Source organism: Coenobita brevimanus, chromosome 42 (genome assembly GCF_032717465.1).
Source record: "Coenobita brevimanus isolate Jiangsu-jjx chromosome 42, ASM3271746v2, whole genome shotgun sequence".
Classification (NCBI taxonomy): domain Eukaryota; kingdom Metazoa; phylum Arthropoda; class Malacostraca; order Decapoda; family Coenobitidae; genus Coenobita; species Coenobita brevimanus.
The window spans coordinates 12091400-12111032 of NC_136995.1; the positions used below are offsets into that span (position 1 = coordinate 12091400).

General features: G+C 40.8%; 1 protein-coding gene across 1 annotated transcript; it reads left to right on the forward strand.

The window, feature by feature from the left end:
- The first annotated feature begins 4710 nt into the window (after positions 1-4710).
- Positions 4711-19411, forward strand: LOC145397603 (putative methyltransferase-like protein 25). The gene is made up of 7 exons (XM_080270644.1): positions 4711-4794; positions 7025-7129; positions 11761-11994; positions 15606-15894; positions 16111-16608; positions 16825-17037; positions 18804-19411. Exons 1-7 carry the CDS (start codon positions 4711-4713, stop codon positions 19409-19411), a joined length of 2031 nt encoding a protein of 676 aa, XP_080126770.1.
- The last annotated feature ends 222 nt before the right edge of the window (positions 19412-19633 follow it).

Genomic DNA, 19633 nt, shown 5'->3' on the forward strand with positions numbered 1-19633 from the left:
ATGTGGGAGGTCAAGGTCGCAGTTCTATAATTGTTTTGCCAGGTCTTTGCATCCCCCCTTCAATATAGTTGCTACTGTGCCTACCTTTACCACCGTAGCAACACCTGAGCTTAGTGCATTTGTCCAAACATCAGCAAGGGAATGGCCAGTTCATATTTACCATTTTCAAGGAACTGTGGACGTAAACCATGTGGTCCTGATGCTGAGTTTGGTGCAAAGTTGTGTATTACAGTTATAATTTCTTCTTCTGTCATGTATATGTTTGTTAGAAGCTGGTCTGCATGCACTGTATACTTCCTGGGAAAAAAAAAAAAAAAAAAAAAAAGCTGGGTCGTTTGTAACTCGGTGGGCTAAACACCTTCTCGTATTCCTTCTGTAGCAATAGAACCATTTTGTGTGGATCACAAATTATATTCAAACTAAAATTAATAAAAGTTACGTTATAATCCTTTTTTTTAATGATTGCATATCTAAATTAAATATATCCCTCTTACAGCTAACGAAAACATTTTTTTTTAAAGAACGGAGGCCGAGGATGAGATGGAGGGATGGGGTGGAGAGGTATATGAGAGAGGGGGATGTGAGTTGGGAGCAGGGCAGTGAAATGGCGGGGGACAGGGCGACTTGGAGGCGATTTGTTTGTGGCCACCCCAAACGGGATTGAGGCGTCTGGCAATAGATAGATAGATAGATTTTAAAAACCCACAATGCGTCGTCCTGAAGAGGCTATTATGCATGGGTCTGAAAGTATGGGGGGAGGGGGAGTTAAGCCCATTCAAACTCCCCCACAGCCAACACTGAGGGTGGGAGAAGTGGTCTGACAGTGCATGGGAGACTCCTTATCTTTCTCCTTGTCCCCTAGCTTTTTTTATTAGCTTTCTCTCTTTTATAACCCAGCATCAAATCCTCGACTGACCTTCTGCTTATTTTGTTCACCATCCATCTATAACCAGACGCCATAATCTCGTAAGAGGCGGCCGTTTGTCATTCAGTTGGTTGTTTTATGGGGAGAGACACCAACTCTCCACCAACTTGCTTACTGACGCGTAGGGAACGCGTATTAGTTTGTTATATGGTTACCACCCAGCGCTGTAAATGGTTTCCCGGCTTAGAGGAAACCATTAGGTTTGTCAATGTAGATCCACCTGAAAAGAAAAGGCGATGCAGAATAAATTGACAGGAAAGTTGGGAGAAATAAGAAGAGAGGATGGAACTGGGCGGACACAGAAAGAAGAATGATAAAGGCGAAGGAAGAAGTAGGCAGCAACACATCAAGTGAGTGGATGGTGGTCGTAACCACCTACCACAATACCATTTCGGTAAATGTACTGTAGCCTACGTTTTACTCTAAGCAGCACAAGGACGTTACCAATTCAATTGCTGTTACTCCGGTTTGTTTCCTACGTTGTCATGGCGTAAACAATTTTTTTCTGTTGTCTTTTTTTCTCCTTGTTATCATGTGGAGAGGATGGAGAGTGAGAGACTGACGAGAAGAGTGTATATGAGTGAGGTGGGGGGGGGAGAGGGAGGAAAAGGCCAAGGATGAGATGGAGGGATGGAGTGGAGAGGTATATGAAAGAGGGGTGTGTGAGCTGGGAGCAGGGCAGTGAAATAGCGGGGGACAGGGCGACATGGAGGCAATTTGTTTGTGGCCACCCTTAACGGGATTGAGGTGTCTGGCAATAGATATATAGTTAGGATAACGTGTTTGGTAGGTGGTGGCGACCATCATCCACTCACTTAATGTGGTGCTGGCTACTTCTTCCTTAGCCTTTATCATTCTTTTTGTGTGCTTGCCCTCCTCTCTTCCTATTTCTTCCATCTTTCCTGTCACTTCTTATTGCTTTTCTTTTCTTTACAAGTGGTTTTACATTGAATGACAAGCCAAATGGTCTCCTGTAAACCAAGACACCGTTTACAACGCTGGGTGGTAACCATATAACCAAACCATACGTGCTCCCTACGTGTCAACAAGTGGGTTGGTGGAGGGTTAGTGCCCCTCCCCGTAAAACAAATAACTCAGAGTCAAATGGCCACCCCTTATGGGATTGTGGCGTCTATCAATAGATAGATAGATAGGTTATCATGTGCTTTATACCTCACCGACGTTTGTAATGGCGGAGTTGTTAAAGTTGTGAATATTAAGTTAGATTAGGTGAGGATAAATTGCAAAGTTTGGCAAGGTTAAACTAGGTTAGGTTTGGTAAAATTGATCGGTCAGGTTAGGTTAAGGTTAGGTTAGGTAAAAGTGCTCGGTCAGGTTAGATTAAGCTGTTAGGTTATGTTAGGTGAAAGTGCTCGGTCAGGTTAGGTTAAACTGCTTGGTTAGGTTAGGTAAAATTGCTAGGTTAGGTTAGGTAAATTTGCTTGGTCAGGTTAGATTAGATTGCTGGGAAACTTAAAATTAATATAAGATTATGAAGGGCGGCCGGGACCTATGGAGGAAGTGTCTGCTATTGATATGCTAAAAGGCGACCGGGACATATTTTGAACGTGTCTGCTTTTATTATTGTTTTTGGAAGTGTTTGTTTATTTTTTTTTTTTTTCCCTGTCTGCTCACTGCTTTATACTCGAGAAACAGCAAATACAGAGGAACACGGCCAAAAGCAATATGGAAAGAAATTTAGCTTGGATCGTTCATTTACCAGACAAAAATAAGCATCAGAATACGTAAGATTATCGAGAAGAACTTGATTTGGTAAGGTGCTTCTGCTTACCCTGATTTCTTGATATCAATAGGGTGAATATAATTTTAATTTTTAGTTCATTATTTTATTTGACTAATTTGTACGTCATTAAGCATCTTTCCTCCTCGACAAGTAACCTTCATAAAGAGAGCAGTGGGTCAGGAGGGACGTAGCAGAAGTTCATTTCCAAGGCAGCAGCTACTTAACAATTTGGGGCAGGTGTGTGGTGTGGAGAGGCAGCATTTATTCAGAACATAAGTGATTAATAGGTTGTATGGAATTTTAATGGTAAAAGATTTAATTGGTTTTCTTATCGTTTCAACCCCAAACAGGATTCATTATTTTTCTGTTCTCCAGTGGCGAGTTCTCCCAGTGACAAGACTTTTGAGTACCAGTTACTTCAGTTAACACAGCACAGCCTCATATAGGTTAGGTTGATTTGGTTTGGTTAGGGGAGGTTAAAAAGAGTAAAAGTGAGGTTAGGGACAATCGATAATTTTGCCGATTAATTATTGCAGAATGCCCGGTGCAGGGACACAGCTGGTAAATGTTTTAACCTCTCCGTTTCAGTAGTTGTGTGGCCCAAGATACAATACAATATCTCTGCAGCCATGATAGAGCACTATCGGCAAGCAAAGGAACATTAGATTGGCCCTTGCATAAACGAGGACTACCACATGTAATTTGAAAGGTGAAATAATATATTGTTGGTATTACTAACCCTACTTCCCACCCATCCACGGCATTTGTTAATTGTACATTTTGAGTTGGGGCAAATACTTTGCCGTGGCATAATATGTTAATACAGGTGTTCATTTCATATATATACATATATATATATATACACAGTAGAGGCAACAGACAGAAGGAAGAAGTTAAGCTGATTGATGATATTGTGCAGCTGTTTGTAAAAATGACAAGGAAGAGCCAATTTTTTGTGTGTATTGCTATTTCATGGACTAGTACAGTACAGGCTCTTAAATCCAAAAGGGTGCGATGAAATACCGAATCTGTGGCCATTTACCAAATTGGCATTTTTGATTGGGAAGTATTATAATTTTTATCACCATATGGGTTCATACACTCATATTACCGGTATCTGAAATCCAGTCAAAATTTTTTGTTTAATTTAACTGTTAAAAAAATATACCAGTATATCAGGATTCAGAGGAAAAAGCTAGCTAAAATTAGTAGAAGTTTTTCACCTTTAGCTCGACAACTCACCTCGACAGGCTTGTTGTTTGTTTAAATATTGAATTAACATGGAAATACTTTTATTTGCATCTAAATCAATATTTATGCAAAACAGAACTCTGTTCAGGTGTGATGGCAATAACAAGGGGAGGTACTCACTAACGTTAGCTACTTTTTGCTCAGAACTCTTAATTTTTGTTAACAGTGAAATTTAGCACAATTCTTGACTGTATTTCAGGTAATTAGGTGTGTGTGAACCTGTATGGTGATAAAAATTATAATATTTTCCTATTAAGAGTGACGATTCGGTGACAATTCGGTAAATGACCACTGATTCGATATTTCATTGAACCAAATCCAAAATGCTTGGTTCCAAAGACGTTATGAAAAACTGAGTATTTTGGAAAGTAAAACCATAATAGATAGAAAACCATAATAATAAGTAGGCCTATGAGAGAACCATGCCAAATGCAGCCTACAGTACGGTACCATGAACAGTAATTGCAGTGAAGTACCCTGTGTTAGTATTACATCATCTGCTTTTGGCTTGTCCACAGTTAAAAATAATTGTGCATGGATTGTTGGAGACAGACACGAACATTATTCCTGTTGCATGAAAAACTGTTTTGGAAAGTGGAGTTTTTTTTTTTAAATCAGATGCTTGGATGTAGGAGGTTGTACTGTACACAGGCAAAATGATGGAGGACATGGGAATACTTATGTGTTTTCTTATTTTTCTTGAAACAGTAAGGAGAGAGAGAGGGAGGTGAAGCAGACAGACTCAAGCATTTTCCATATTCATCTTGCATAAATACCAGTAGTCAGCAAGATGGAGAGGGAAGTGAAGCATATGGATGACATTGTACATCTGCTTGGGGAAGTGGACTGGCTACACAACTTCCCCGTCACCCAGGTTAGTTTGGTGCAGATTCATTTATTTGAGAGAACCATCTGGAGGTTTGTAAGGAGACAAGCAGCCAAATGAAGAAATATAGTACAGGATGATTGTGGTGTTGGTGTGAATGTGCTGGAAAGTGTTAGGAGAAATATCCTGAGAGGATTTGGTCATATGGAGAGAATGATGGTTGAAAGATTGACTATGATTATGTGAGTGGGGTGCAGGGGGAGGCTGAGGATGAAATGAAGAGATGACTTGAGAGGTACTGGTATATGAGTTGGAGGAGTGTGAGTTTGAAGAAGCACTGCCTGTTTGCAGAGGACAGGGAGGCAGTTTGTTTGGGGCCGCCTTTTCCAGAATTAAGGCATCTGGCTGTAGATACAGATAGATACCGTAATGTACAGTACCTTCAGTGTGATTGGTCTCGCCTTAACTGCAAAATCATCTGGTAACCACGGGAATAAAAAAGAAATTACATTTTTGTACTGAAGGAGTTAGGTGGCTATCCTTGTGTTTCAGGATGATTACAGGATTATTTATATACCAGATGAGCAAAACTTTTTTAGTACATTCAGTCGGGTGCATGTTATAAGCAGCATTTTATTTATTTATTTATTGCTATGAAGTCCATACCATAGTAAGTTATGGGAAATTCTCATTTAAAGTTCCATTACTGTCTATAAGTCTGGTCTGTTTTCTCCAGATTTATATTACAATACAGTACTGTACTCATTTTTACCATCCATCCATCATCCAATCCTGCATTGCCCCATGAGGAGTGTAGGAGCCCGGGACTAAGCAGTTGGTCCCGACATTTAAGATGAGAGTGACCAGCCTCACTCATCCCGGAGTGGCATTACATGAGCAGTCAACCCCAACCACCCCATGGATATAAACCTTCACCGGCTCAATCCGATTGGAGCGCAATAATTACTCACTAAACCTCCAGGCGCCAAAATTTGGTTATGTGGTTACCACCCAGCGTAGTAAATGGTTTCCTGGTGTACAGGAAACCATTTGGCTTGTCACTCAGTGTAAAGTCACCCACAGGCAGAAGGAAGAGGAAAGAATGAAGGAAAGAAAGACAGAAGAGGAAGTGTAAAGTTACCTGTAGGCAGAAGGACAAGAAAAGAAGGAAGTAAAGGAAGACGGAAGAGGATGGAAGGAATGGAGACAGGAGAGGAAAGGGCAGACACCTGACAGCAGCACTACATTGAGTGCGTGGATGGTGTGCGCCCCCACCTACCACAAACTCATATTTACTCTTAAAAAAAAAAAAAATAAAAAAAAAAAAAAATAAATAAAAAAAAAAAAAAAAAAAGGCTATCTCTTAATCTTTAATGCTTAAAAAAAAAAAAAAAAAAAATCTATCTCTTCATCTTGAATGCTTAAAAAAAAAAAAAAAAGTATCTCTTCATCTTGAATTATTAAAAAAAAAAAAAAAAAAAAGGCTATCTCTTCATCTTGAATGCTTAAAAAAAAAAAAAAAAAGGCTATCTCTTCATCTTGAATGCTTAAAAAAAAAAAAAAAAAAAAAAAGGATATCTCTTCATCTTGAATGCTTAAAAAAAAAAAAAAAAAAAAAAATCATCTTGAATGCTTAAAAAAAAAAAAAAAGGCTATCTCTTCATCTTGAATGCTTAAAAAAAAAAAAAAAAAGGCTATCTCTTCATCTTGAATGCTTAAAAAAAAAAAAAAAAAAAAAAAAAGAAAAAAAAAACGCTATCTCTTCATCTTGAATGCTTAAAAAAAAAAAAAAAAAAAATGGCTATCTCTTCATCTTGAATGCTTCATTGTAACAGTTTGAGTTGATCACTTCATTGTAACAGTTTGAGTTGATCACTTTAATGTGATGTTAGTTACAAATAAGTGCTGTAAAAAAGATGTATTGTTGTAGCAATATTATTCTGTCAGTGAGGTACTGTATATGAAATAAGCTGTGAAAGGATTAGAACCAGGGCCAAATTAAGGTGAAAAAAGTATAGTTGTATGTTGAAAGTTGTGGTATTTAGAACATATCCCTGTATTATAACAAGGACTGGTGCAGGACAGGATGCCTTTCCATGGTAGCAGTGTCATAACTAAATGGCAGGCTACATAAACATCTCTTACCCCCATCCTGTGCCCGGAAAGGAGGAGGATGGACTGGAAGCAGAGGGCAACTTTAATCTGCTGTCCAGTAGGTTCATATTCCATTGAGCCATGGGCCACAACAACAACCTAATTAGGACAACATGTATTTCAGATCTTCTCGAGGGGTGTGTTTGATCAGATGCCTGGGGACTGGAGGAGTGTGTTGTGTGATCTGCCTCTGGATGTATTGAATGCCATACCACAGTGTTGCTATGAGGTAAATTTATCATTAACCGCTGCTGTCCTAAGATGTATTTTTAGGTACTGTATTGTTCATGCTGCCACTACTGGATTTTATTTAACATAGAACAGAGGTTATATTGAACACCATCATTTTGAAAAGTCTCTCTTAAGCTAATAAAGCTGTCCGATAGTGACAAGAGTAGAACGCAAAATGCATCATTAGTTTAAAGGGGTTCATCATGATATGACCAGATTCTGTATTTGCCCAAAGTTATAGCTTTCATAGTAGAGGTTATAAAAACTCTCCATTAATCATCTTACTTTTTTTTGTACCACTAGATAATCTAATCTTTCTTAGGATAGATGCCTTGTTCTAAAATTAACCAACACACTGTGATGACAGTCTTTGTTGTACGATATATGCTTGCTGCCCTCACTCAGTTTTATTCAGTCTGGGAGAGACTTTGAAACTGGAGAAGTTAGATACTACAGTACTTTCATTATGGTAACCTGTTCAGTGCAGTAGCTATACCTCTTTTTAATTTGAATTAAATTTTTGAGAGAAAGCAAGAATAACATTAAAAATACATAATTGAGTTCAAGGGATAAAGTGCCAGTTCTCATTAGGGAAAAGGATACAGCTTTTCCCAGATACTGAAGTCGAGTCCTCTGCCACATCTGGGTTTATCCTTTATGTGACAGTTCCCTGATGCATTGCAGAGGGATCAAGGATGAGTGTTTGTGCCGTTTACTGAAGCAGTGCACTGGCCTCATCGCCCTAATACAATTTTCACATGCCTGATGGTCTAGTGAGTCAAGGCACTCCAACCACATGCGGACCTAAGGGGTCTAATTCCAAGGGGTGGTTGGAGTTTATTGATCAGCTAATACTGTTAAGGAGCAAGCAACTGATCACTCACTTGATCTGGAGTGTGTAGATTAACCTGGGTCCCTGTGCTTCTGATGGGGTAACACTGAATTGGTTGATGGATATAAAGTTAAGGGGTTGGGGAGGGCTTTGATGATTCCAAGGTGGTTCAATAGCCTCAGGCTGCTGGTCATTGGTAAGTGATTTTAAGTTTGTCTAATAGCCCTTCCATAGCTTTTTTATTTTCTTTCTTTCTTTCTTTCTTTTTTTTTCTTTTTTCTTTTACCCACCTGCATATATCTTATTTTATTATTAAGTTGGGTAGAGGCATAACTCAGTTCATAATTGTTGCATCTGGGAATAACTGATGGTGAATTAAATTATCATAAACTGGGATGGTTATTACATGGGTTCAGTGGGGATATGTCAGAAGGCCAGCTTGGGTTCCTTTCATGTGGCTTGACCTAACTGTACCCAGTTCCAAATCAACCAAACTAAAATAGATAATTCACTCTGGGTTCAGAAATAACTTTTTACATTCGTATTTATGATGCAGGTATGGTACCGGTGCTAATATAATTATGGCATATCATCTAGTTACTGAGGCATCCAGTGCTCATGTTTTTACCCATAGGAATGCCACAAACATTTGTTGTATTTCACGTTAATAATGTACTCATAATATTAGCATGATTATTTATGCAAGAGGTCAGCTCTGGAACTGTCTCCCTCTGTATTTCCTGCTTCCTACGATCTCCAGTCTTTCAAATGCAGTGTGTCCAGGCAATTCGAAATGTTCGTTCGTTTCGTTCGTTCGTTTTTAAAGGCTCCAACATGCTTGCATGTGTCGGCCTTGGTCACCTAATGGCGGCTCTCCATGCTGCACGATCCATTGCAGCCTCCCTGTTCAGTCCCTTAACCCTAAGGTCACACTTAATGACCTCGTCCCATGTCTTTCTCGGTCTACCCCTCATAACCCCACCCCCAATATTAACACTTCTCACCTTCCTCACCCAACTATCATCCCCCATCCTCTCCACATGTCCAAACCACCTCAATCTACCTCTCCTCATCACAACACCAATACACTCCAGTCCCATCCTACCTCTCAACTCTTCCATTGTAAACCCAGCCCCTCCAGGCCTTGGACGCAGGGACGCACTGCACATCCACCTAATCATTGTCATTTCTGTACGTCTGAGCCGGCGAATGTCTTCCTCCTTCACTGCCCAGGTCTCACTGCCATACAGCATTACACTCCTAACACACGCTGCATACAAAGACCCCTTAGCACGTAGGGAGAGCCCCCTCAATGTCAGGAGAGGCAAGAGCTCCCTGAACTTCTTCCAACCACTTCTCACCCTAGCCACAGAGCTAGCTCCAGCCCCACCTCCAGCACACAACATGTCTCCTAAATAACAAAACTCTTCCACACACTAAAAAGATTCACCAGCAAGTTCAATTCTTTCACGTCTGACGATCTCCACCTGCTCACCCCGGCACGCCGTACACATAAAATCAGCATTATCTCGCAGTCTACCTCTGATACCACTACATCTCTTATGCACCCATTTATCACACACACCGCACAAGATGGAATTACTTCCCACGCCCTTGTGGCAAACTGCACATGGCCACTCTCCCTCGTCTTTGACAGTACCGCCACCAACCCTAGATATCATCACTTTTGTTTTATCTGCATTTACCCTTAAACCCTTTTGCCCCATACCATCTCTCCACTTCCTAAACCTTTCCTCCGCCTCCCTTTCATTCTCTGCAATCAACACCAAATCATCAGCATACAACAACTCCCACGAGTCCGTTTCTAAAGTCACGTGAAAGGGCTTCAAGTACCATGATAAACAACATGGGACTCAAGACTGACCCCTGATGCACACCAACATTCACGGAAAACTCATCACTCAAATCTCCATTCACTCTCACCTGGGTGTGAGCACCCACATACATGGCCATAACCACCCTAACCAGCCACTCCTCCAAGCCAAGCTTTCTCATTGCCCACTTCACCACCTCTCTAGGGACTCTGTCAAAGGCCTTTTCCAAATCAACAAAAACAAAATAAAGATCCCTTCTCCTACCAATATATTTTTCCTGAAGCTGTCGAACAATGAATATGGCATCAGTGGTCCCCCTACCTGGCATAAACCCAAACTGCATCTCATCAATATTCACTCTTTCTCTAATCATACCTTCTAAAACTCTCTCCATTACCTTCATTATCTGATCTAAAAGCTTTATACCTCTATAATTCCCTCTTTCCAGGGCATCACCCTTCCCTTTATACACATTTACAATTACACTCTTCAGCCAATCATCTGGGATAACACACTCATAAATAATCCTATTTATCAGGTCAGTGACTAAACTCACCCCTATATCGCCTGAGGCCTTCAACATTTCGGCAGTCAACCCAGACACACCTGCTGCCTTCCCCACCCTCATCCTGCCTATTGCCTCACTCACAGTAGCAGTATCAATCAAATGCCAAGGGCCAGACACTGGATCTGCTGGCTCCAAACCTTCCCTGTCCCAGTCAAACTCCTCATTCAACAACCGGTTATAATGCTCTTTCCATGCATCTTTAATATCCTCACTGTTCACCACTACCCTTCCTTCATCATTCTTCACACACTGCTCACCTATGATATCCCGATTATCCCTCTTCACCTGACCTGCCACCCTATATATATTTTTCCTTTCCCCATGATTTAGGTTATCAAGTAATTGTATCTGTGACTCAGACTTTGCCCTGTATACCTCTCTCCTAGCCCTATGCTTGGCAGCCAAATATTCCTCTTTGCTACTACCCTTCTTCCATTCCCGGAAAAGCCTTCTTTTCTCCTTAATTGCAGCTTCTACACCCTCATCCCACCACCAAGTTACTTTATGTCTTGGTGGTCCTCTTGTCCAGCCGCCTGTTACATCAGTAACTCTCAAGAAATTGTTCTTGAGGGCTCTGTACTGTTCATTAACGCCTCTGTCTACAGCTCCCTGTTCAGCCACCACTCTCCTCAACTCGCTATAGAAGGCATCCCTTACTACTTGGTTTTTCAGCTTCCATATTTTCCTCCTAGGTACATAAGTCCTCTTTTTCATCATTTGTTCTTTAAGCACCATATCACAAATCAATAGTTTGTGCTGCTGCACACACTCCTCACTTCCTATAACTTTAACATCCCTCACTAACCTCCTATCGGCCCTCCTAACCAGAAAATAATCTATCTGACTGCTATTTCCCCCAGACTCATACGTAATTAACCTACTGTCTCTTTTCCTAAAATATGTGTTGCACACAATCATGTCCGTTGCCTCCCCAAACTCGAGTATCCTTTGCCCTTCTGCATTCCTTAGACCATATGCACATCCCCCATGCACTCCTTCATAACCTTGGGCTGCTTCACCTACATGACCATTTAAGTCCCCTCCCAAATGATCGGATCTTGAATTTGGCTCTCTTGTATTTTGTTTTTCTCTTGGAAGGAACAGTTATTGCGGGCTCATGGCCTTTGGTTTCTTCTTCCTAGCATTAAAAAATAAATAAAAATTGCTACAATACCCAGGGAGAACTGACCTAATTTTCCTTTATTATGGCAATCATTATACCAAGGTAGGCTATTTGTATGCTGGGAAAGGGTGTCAGAAAGTTGAGATCATTTCATTGGAAAACTAACCACGGACATGCTATATTGAGGTTTGTCTTTGTGTTAAAGTTTTATTTACTTAAACCAGCATAGGTAAGGACAAAATAATTGGCATTATTGCTAATACATTTTCAGGGTAATTGGCCAGCATCTCTACAACACTTCCTGGAGGAGTGCCAGAGACTGTCATTGCATCAGTTGCTGTCTGCCCAAAACAGCTACGACAGCATCCACCACCACATCCCACCAGAACTCATCCATAACATGTCCGTGAAGAAGCAACATGAGGTGGCTGGTGTTGTGACGATGGTGGGACGATTGGCTCACATGACTGGGTCTGGACACATCTTGGACATTGGCAGCGGTAAGGTCAGTGTGCTACAGATATTCTACCTTAACTTGGCTTGGATTTTTCTTTCCATTTACAGCTAATTTCACGTAGCTCAGTGGCAGAATTAGGTAAATAATACTATGGCTCTAAATCCTTTTCATAGCAATTCTTCATGGCAGGCATCATTTCCTAGTGTTAATCTGTTGTTATAACTCATCATTCAAGATGGAGAGATGGCAGATTAAAGTGATAAGAGTGTAGTGAAGATATTTGTAATGAAAATAACTTTGAATAGTGATCTAGTAGCTAGGAAAGAGCTCCTCCTTCCCTGTGCATGTGTTTGAACTACAAGAAGCGAAAAGTGACTGAAGGTTTTTTATTCACCTACCGGTAGGCTAGTAATCTACCTTGAAAAAACTAGTACTGCAATATCCACCTTGATCCCATGCACCTCGAAGGGAGTAATGTTGGAGTGGCTTTGTCTTTTACCAGAATTGGGACACATTGAAGGAAAGTACTGTGCTGTAATATAAGAAGAGCTGAAGGGGTGGAATATTTGATAGACATGTCCTTTTCAGTCAGGTGACATCCTGTTTGATTTATTCTTACTACTTCCATACTTTTTCAGCTCTGGAAGGCTCTCTGTTAGGAAGCCAATGAAAGCCATATATGTCATTTAATTTATAGGGATGTACAAACATAACCTGTTTTTGATCTAGTAGTTGTATTAAACTCCTTTCGCAGCAAGAAGTCCGTTCAGGGTGTGGCAGAAGTTGGAATTTCCCCGAGTGCGACGTTGCCAATTTGACCACCAATTATCGGATTATCACTCTGTCTCCCTACCTACCCCCATCCCACCTGTTTCTATCTCTCTCTCTCTCTCTCTCTCTACATATATATATATATATGTATGTATGTATAAATATATATATTTATATATATATATTTTATATATTTATTATTTATTTTCAACTTTTTTTCCACACCACCTATGAGGTAAAAGTCTAGGCGCGATTTATTTTTAAGAGGTTTCCCCTGTAGGCCTAATCCTCTCTCTGATCTTTAATCATAATCTTCTTCATCATCAGAACTTTCTGTTATATTGACGAGAGAGAGAGAGAGAGAGAGAGGAAGAGAGGAACAGGTGGGATGGGGGTAGGTAGGGAGACAGAGGGATAATCTGATAATTGGTGGTCACATTGGCAACTCTACGGCGTGGCAACATGGGATAAAAGCGCTGCCACGTGTCATAGAATTCATTCAAATCGTTGTTATAATTCTAAAAAGTGATACTCAATGTACTATATAGCTTCCTTTACTATATACAGAATATAAAACACAATTTCAAATAGCACATAGATGGGAAATAAGAGAGAGAGAGAGGCATGTACTACGGTTGATTTGGCAGCATCGCTAGAGGTGATTCACCAGGTGGGCCCCACCCTGAACGGACTTCTCACGGTGAAAGGACTTTAGTAATGGTAGTAATATTTGCGCCCCAGGCTTGTCTGAATATGGACCCAGTGGACTGCAGGCTGAAGTTGTCCTTCACCTGCAGTTGACATTCCTCCTGTTGGTGGAGAGGGAGGAAACTGAGAGACATTTATTTAACACACATTGGAGCCACATAGTTATATCATGAAGGTATCTCTTTCCTGCCCCGATCTTTTCCAGTAATCCAGGTATCCACTACATCCACCACTTAGGTTTGACTATATTTTCATCTGTTACTAATCCATAGGAGGATTATGTCAGGTGTTATGTATGCTATTGAGTCTGCTACTTGATAATAGTGAACAGGAACTTCACTAATGCATTAATAGTTTGTGCATGCCTGTAACTTATGTGATTTGAGAGAAAGTGGAAATAAAAATATAGTGATACTTGTTGAGAAAGGTGACTCTGTAATGTGCTGGTAAATGGAAAGAGACTTAGATGTGTGGGTTTCAGTAGTTAGTGCAGTACTGTAATCTTGGCAGTAGGCTCTCTGCACCCAACCTCAGGAAGAGGGGATCTGGATATGATGATGATGATGTAATAGTAGTTGTAGTTGAAATCCATGGCTCATGTAGATGTGAACCCAGTGGATTGCAAGAAACTAGCATAGTAGTTTACCATCCTCCTTTTGGGAGGTGGAAAAGGGGGAAGTGAGGGGCTTTTGTGGATCGGGCCAGGTTCTCCATCTGTGTGCATTAATGTTGCTGCTGGAAGGCATTCCTTTCCAGCACCAGTGTCATAGAAAAAAAAAAAAAAAAAAAGAGGAGAGAGGTAATGGTTGGAAGAAATTGCTGCCACGTTACTAGAATTATATAATTCCAAGATATATTGCCTTCATTTGGTACTTGTATCATAAAGTTACAGGGATTGTATGAATGCCAGTGGTGTCTTGTGAAAGAGCAGTGAAAGTTTTGTTAACTCCTTCAGTCTAATGACATTTTAGGTGGTGGCAACCATCATCCACTCTCTTGATGTAGTGCTGCCTACTTCCCCCTCCACCCTTATCATTCTTTTTCTGTGACTACCCTCTTCTCTCCCGATTTCTCCCATCTTTCCTGTCCCTTCTAGTTACTCTTCTTTCCTTTCCAGGAGGCTTTACATTGAGTGACAAACCTAATGGTTTTTTGTAAGCTAGGAAACCATTTACAACACAGGATGGTAACCCTATAACAAACCCATACACATTCCCTACATGGCTGCCTTTATTAAGAAAAACAATGGGAATATTAGGCAAAAACAGAGCTTTTGATACTAAAAGGACGTATCGTAAAAAAAATCATTAACACAATGCAAAACAGTGACAAGTAATGACTCTTCAGACTTCTTTCATTTCAGGCAAACAGGCTGTACCATAGTGTTGAGAATATTGTGTTCATCCCTTACCCAAGCCTTTATTGCCCAATCAGGAGTGGGGACCTGTGGCCAGGCTACTCAATCCAGACATTAAAGGCAAGGATGACCAGTCACTTGCCAGCGTGCAGTATTAAATGAGCAATAAACATAACCATCCCTTGGATTTAAACCTTTCTGGACCTTATCAAATTGAAATGCCTTAATTCACAGAGTGTGAGACCACCAGATGTCTGGTATATAATTACCAAAAATTCAATTTTAGAGTATTCCTCATTGGCAGCCTTCAGGGTTTTCTCCTACCCTCTTTTTTCAACCTTGTTCTCAGTGATTCACTCCCCGTGCCCCCTGTTCTAGTCCTGTGTGCTACCAGTGACTTAGCAATAACTTCACAACATAATAAACCATAGCTTTGTAGTACATCAGCTTCAGCAATATGTGCAGTCACATCAACAGTGGCTAACGTAAAACAGAATGATTGTTTCACCACTAATATCAACTATCACCCTCATCACTTTGGACAACCATGGATCTCAACCAAAGCATCAGATCATCCTCTTTAACCCATTTACTGCAGCTGGTGCACTTGGGTATTTTATTCAGGGTAGCACCAGAAGATTTTGTTAAACAGAGAGAAATCTTGGCAGTCGAAGGCATCAACATTGTATTGAGTAGCCATATACTATAACTGTATTGGTGTGTGCAGGGACTTCATTCAGATCTATGCCTGATGATTTTATTACACAGAGAAATTCTAGCAAGTAAAGGGTCAGTCTTTTCGCTGACTAATATTTATCCACAGGGCTATGTTGATTCCTGTTTGCACCGTGTACTGGGCCTCTCCGTGCTGGGTGCTGAGAGTGAAGGTCAGTTGGTGAGGAGTGCCACCCAGCGTCAGACGGCACTCTCAGGACAGTGCCAAGGTGTGCAGCACATCAGGTGGTCGCTGCAGGATGATGAGGCCACATTGCTAACAGCTCAGAAGGTCATGAGTAAACTGGTGGCCACAAAGCATCTCTGTACATGTCATGTTAGAAGGGTGGTTCCAGGCTTCAGTGGGAGTAAGGTGGTTGGTTGTGATGGTGGTGATGGTGAGGTCATTTGTAGTAAGGTTGATGGGTCAGATAATATTGCAAGTGTTAGCCAGGTTTACCAGATAAGAAATGAAACTTCACATGAGGAAGATAGATGGTCTTCAGAAAAACCTCTCTGTATAACAAACTGTCAGTCTTCTGATAGAGTAAGTATTGATAATAATATAAATAATATCAGTGTTATTAGTGACGTCTGTGAGTGTTTTTGCCAAGATCAGAAACACTGTAAAGTAGAAAATGATCATCCTGAAGAAATCCCTGAAAATAAAGCAAAAATGCACAGCTTATCTCAGCTTAATAATGCAAAGACTACAAGCAGTACTGATTCTAAGAGTAATATTGTAAGTAATATTCATGACTGTATAGGGCAAGATCACAGACATTATAGATCAGAAACAGGGACTTCACAACCCCATCAGAAGTCCAAAGATAATTCTGCAAGTGATGTTCCTGACTGTATATTGCAAGATCAGAGGAATTGTGAACCAGCAAGGGGAACCTCACGTGCAGTCAAGAACAGCAACTCTTGCATAATTGTGGGCCTTCATGCTTGTGCTGACTTATCCCCCATTATGCTCAAAATGTTCAAGTCGTCTCCACAGGCCTCCTCCCTTGCACTGCTGTCCTGTTGCTACCACAAGCTGGAACTGGCAATACCACATAGAGAAGTTGACAGTGCAGCAGTCAGCCAAAGCAGAGGACAGAGGAAAGGTGATGTTGCTGATAAACACTTGAAGGACAAAGAGGATCCTAATTGTCAGTTACTAGAGGGTGGCAGAGAAGCAGAAGATGGCCAGTGGAAAGGAAATGGCAATGCTATTCCACTACCAAAATGCAAATCAGGAGAGGACAGAGAAGTTAAAAAAGGAGGTTGTACCGGTGATGATAATGCAGATCCATACTTGAGATGTAAGCTGGAGGATGCAGAGGAGATAGTTACAGCTGAATTTAAGAACTTCCCTCTGAGCCAAGCCTTGAGGAACAGCCTAGAGCGACACCATGTGAGATTAGAAGTGTCTGCGCTGAGACTGGCAGCACAGGAGTCGGGGCAGCGGTGGAAGGGATGCACATCACAACAGCACCAACAGCACTGCACCTTTGTGGCCTTCAGGGGGCTGCTGGAGGTCATTTGTAAGCAAGGTACTGTATAATCCTTTCACCTTGGCTTATATTCTCTTCAGCTTTGGAGGTTTTCTAACACCTCTACATAGATTTTTTTTTTTTTTTTTTTTTTTTTTTTTTTAGTGTGATCTTGCATGATAATTTTACCTTTCTACCCTCGAGTTTTTGCACAGTTATATCTGAAAAGAATAGTATCATGCCATACAGAAATAAACTAGTAAGAAAGAGTTGCTAGGGAGCCTCATAAGTTGATTAGAATAAGACATTTTACCCTAACCCAAATTTTCATTCTTTTGCAGCTTTATTTCACATAGCTAGGCAGTAGAAAATGATGATGCTGTAGCCATAGCTGCATACTTACCATAGCATTGTTTTGTGACTAGCATTGTTAATCTCATGTTACAGCTAAGCATTCAAAATGGAAAATTGGTGAGTGTATTAGACCATGTTAATAATTATAAAAAGAGTACAGGAATGATGTGTTTGCAGTGCTGTGAATATTCAGATAGGTTAATTAGACCCAAGTACATTAAAAACCATTATTTTAAGTTCTGTCTGTATTTACAGTATAGCTAGATTCTGTAATCATCCTTGCTGTTAAGTCCACAGTAAACGGCTAACAGAAACTGCCAGATAAAATTCCATTGCTACCTGTAAAGCTGATTTGCCATTTTCCATCAGTTTAAAGTACTGTACCAGATGCATGGAAAAAGTTGGGATAGCGTATTTTGGAACATCCCTAATGAAGATTACCTTAACTGAAACAGGTATTAATTGTAACAAAACAGTAACACCTATGGCAGGCATGTGTCAGTTACAGTGATGTATCCATCCATCATCCAATCCTCTTTTGCCCCAAAAGGAGAGTAGGGGCCCAGGGCTAAGCTACTCCTGGCAATTTCAGCAAGGGTGATCAGCCTTACTTGTCCCAGAGTGGCATTATGGGAACAATAAACCCCAACCACCCCTCAAATGGAAACCCTAACAGGCTCCATCTGGTAAGGAATCCTTAACCCACTATACCATGTGGCATCATTTGGTTATATGTTTACCATCCAGCCCAGAAAACCATTTGGCTTGTCACTCACTCAGTTATATGGGTGATGTGATAAAAACAAATACCTTTAATCTTGTCAGCATTGGAGGCTTCCTAGGACCTTTTCCCTAACTACTTATTTGATATATACTAGACCATATTTTCATGTATGGTATCTAAATCTTGGTAAGACCAAATTAGATTGAATACTGTAAATAAAATGTAGAAGGAGAATGATGTGTCCATCTGTCTATCTATCTATTGCTAGACACCTTAATCCCATAAGGGGTGGCCACAAACTAGTCCCCTCCATGTCTCCCTGCTCCCAGCTCACACTCACTGTCTCATATACCTCTCCACTCCAGCCTTCTATCACATCCTTGGCCTCCCTCCCTCTACCTCACTCACATACACTTTCCCCATCAGTCTCTCACTCTCCATCCTATCCACATGATGTGTGATATGCAGAAATAAGGTGGTAAGGCAGAGGTGCTAGGAAACATGCTTAACAGATAAGAAAACTACAGTGCATTGCCACGTTATCTACTCAGAAGTGTTTTGGACAGTGGTAGCATAATCTCTGATCACATACCCATCCACACATGATACATCCTACAGTCAACAACAGGCTTCAGTACACACACTATGCACATGCACGCACAGCTGCACACACTTATGCACACACACAGACACACAGATTATTTCTTCATCTTTGACTTCATCTTCTTTGTTATGTTATCTTTTCCAGAGGGTCTCGCCTTGAAGAAGCTGCGCAGACGTTGTGTAAGAAAGTCCCAGTTTGGAAGTCTGACTGAATATGTAGATAATGTTATGGAAAATTATGAGTTTGAAGGGAAAGCTAAAAATGCAATCAGGACATCAATAAGTCAAGAACCTGAAGGCATGGAAGCTGGCACAGATGGTAAGGACAGTTTGGCAGGGAATACAGAAGATTATATGAAATGTGGGGAAACAAGTCAGGTTAATGAAAATGGTAATGATCCAGATGCTCTTGAAAAAGAACATGGATATGATACTGCAGCAGCTGGTAAGACTAAAGCAGGAGAAAGAATGAAAGATTACATATCAATAAAAAATAAGAAGACGGCAACCAGAATTACAAACATTTACATTCAGCGTGCAATGGAAAGAGAGTACGAGAAACACCAGCACCTCTTCCCCCTCATCGAGCCCCTGACTGGCCTGCAGCTGGCCCTGCAACCAGTCATTGAGGCCTTAGTGTTGCTGGACCGCGTAGTGTACCTGAAGGAGTGTGGGTTTGGCCAGGTGTGGCTGGAGAAAGTATTCGAGGATTGTCTATCACCACGTAGTGTGGCTTTGGTGGCTGTCAAGTGATATGGTAAGTTGTTGGTAGTAGTGGTGGTCAGGATGGTAATGGTAGTAGTATTAGTAGCAGTTGTAGTAGTAGTAGTGCAGCACGCCCTCTTTTTATGACGAAGATGCGTTTACAATACAGTAAGCCATTGCATAAGGATGTATCATATATAGAATCAGTTATAACATAGTTCATTGGGAATATGTTGTTGGCCAAGGGTGTCCCACCCAGCAGAGTCTAAA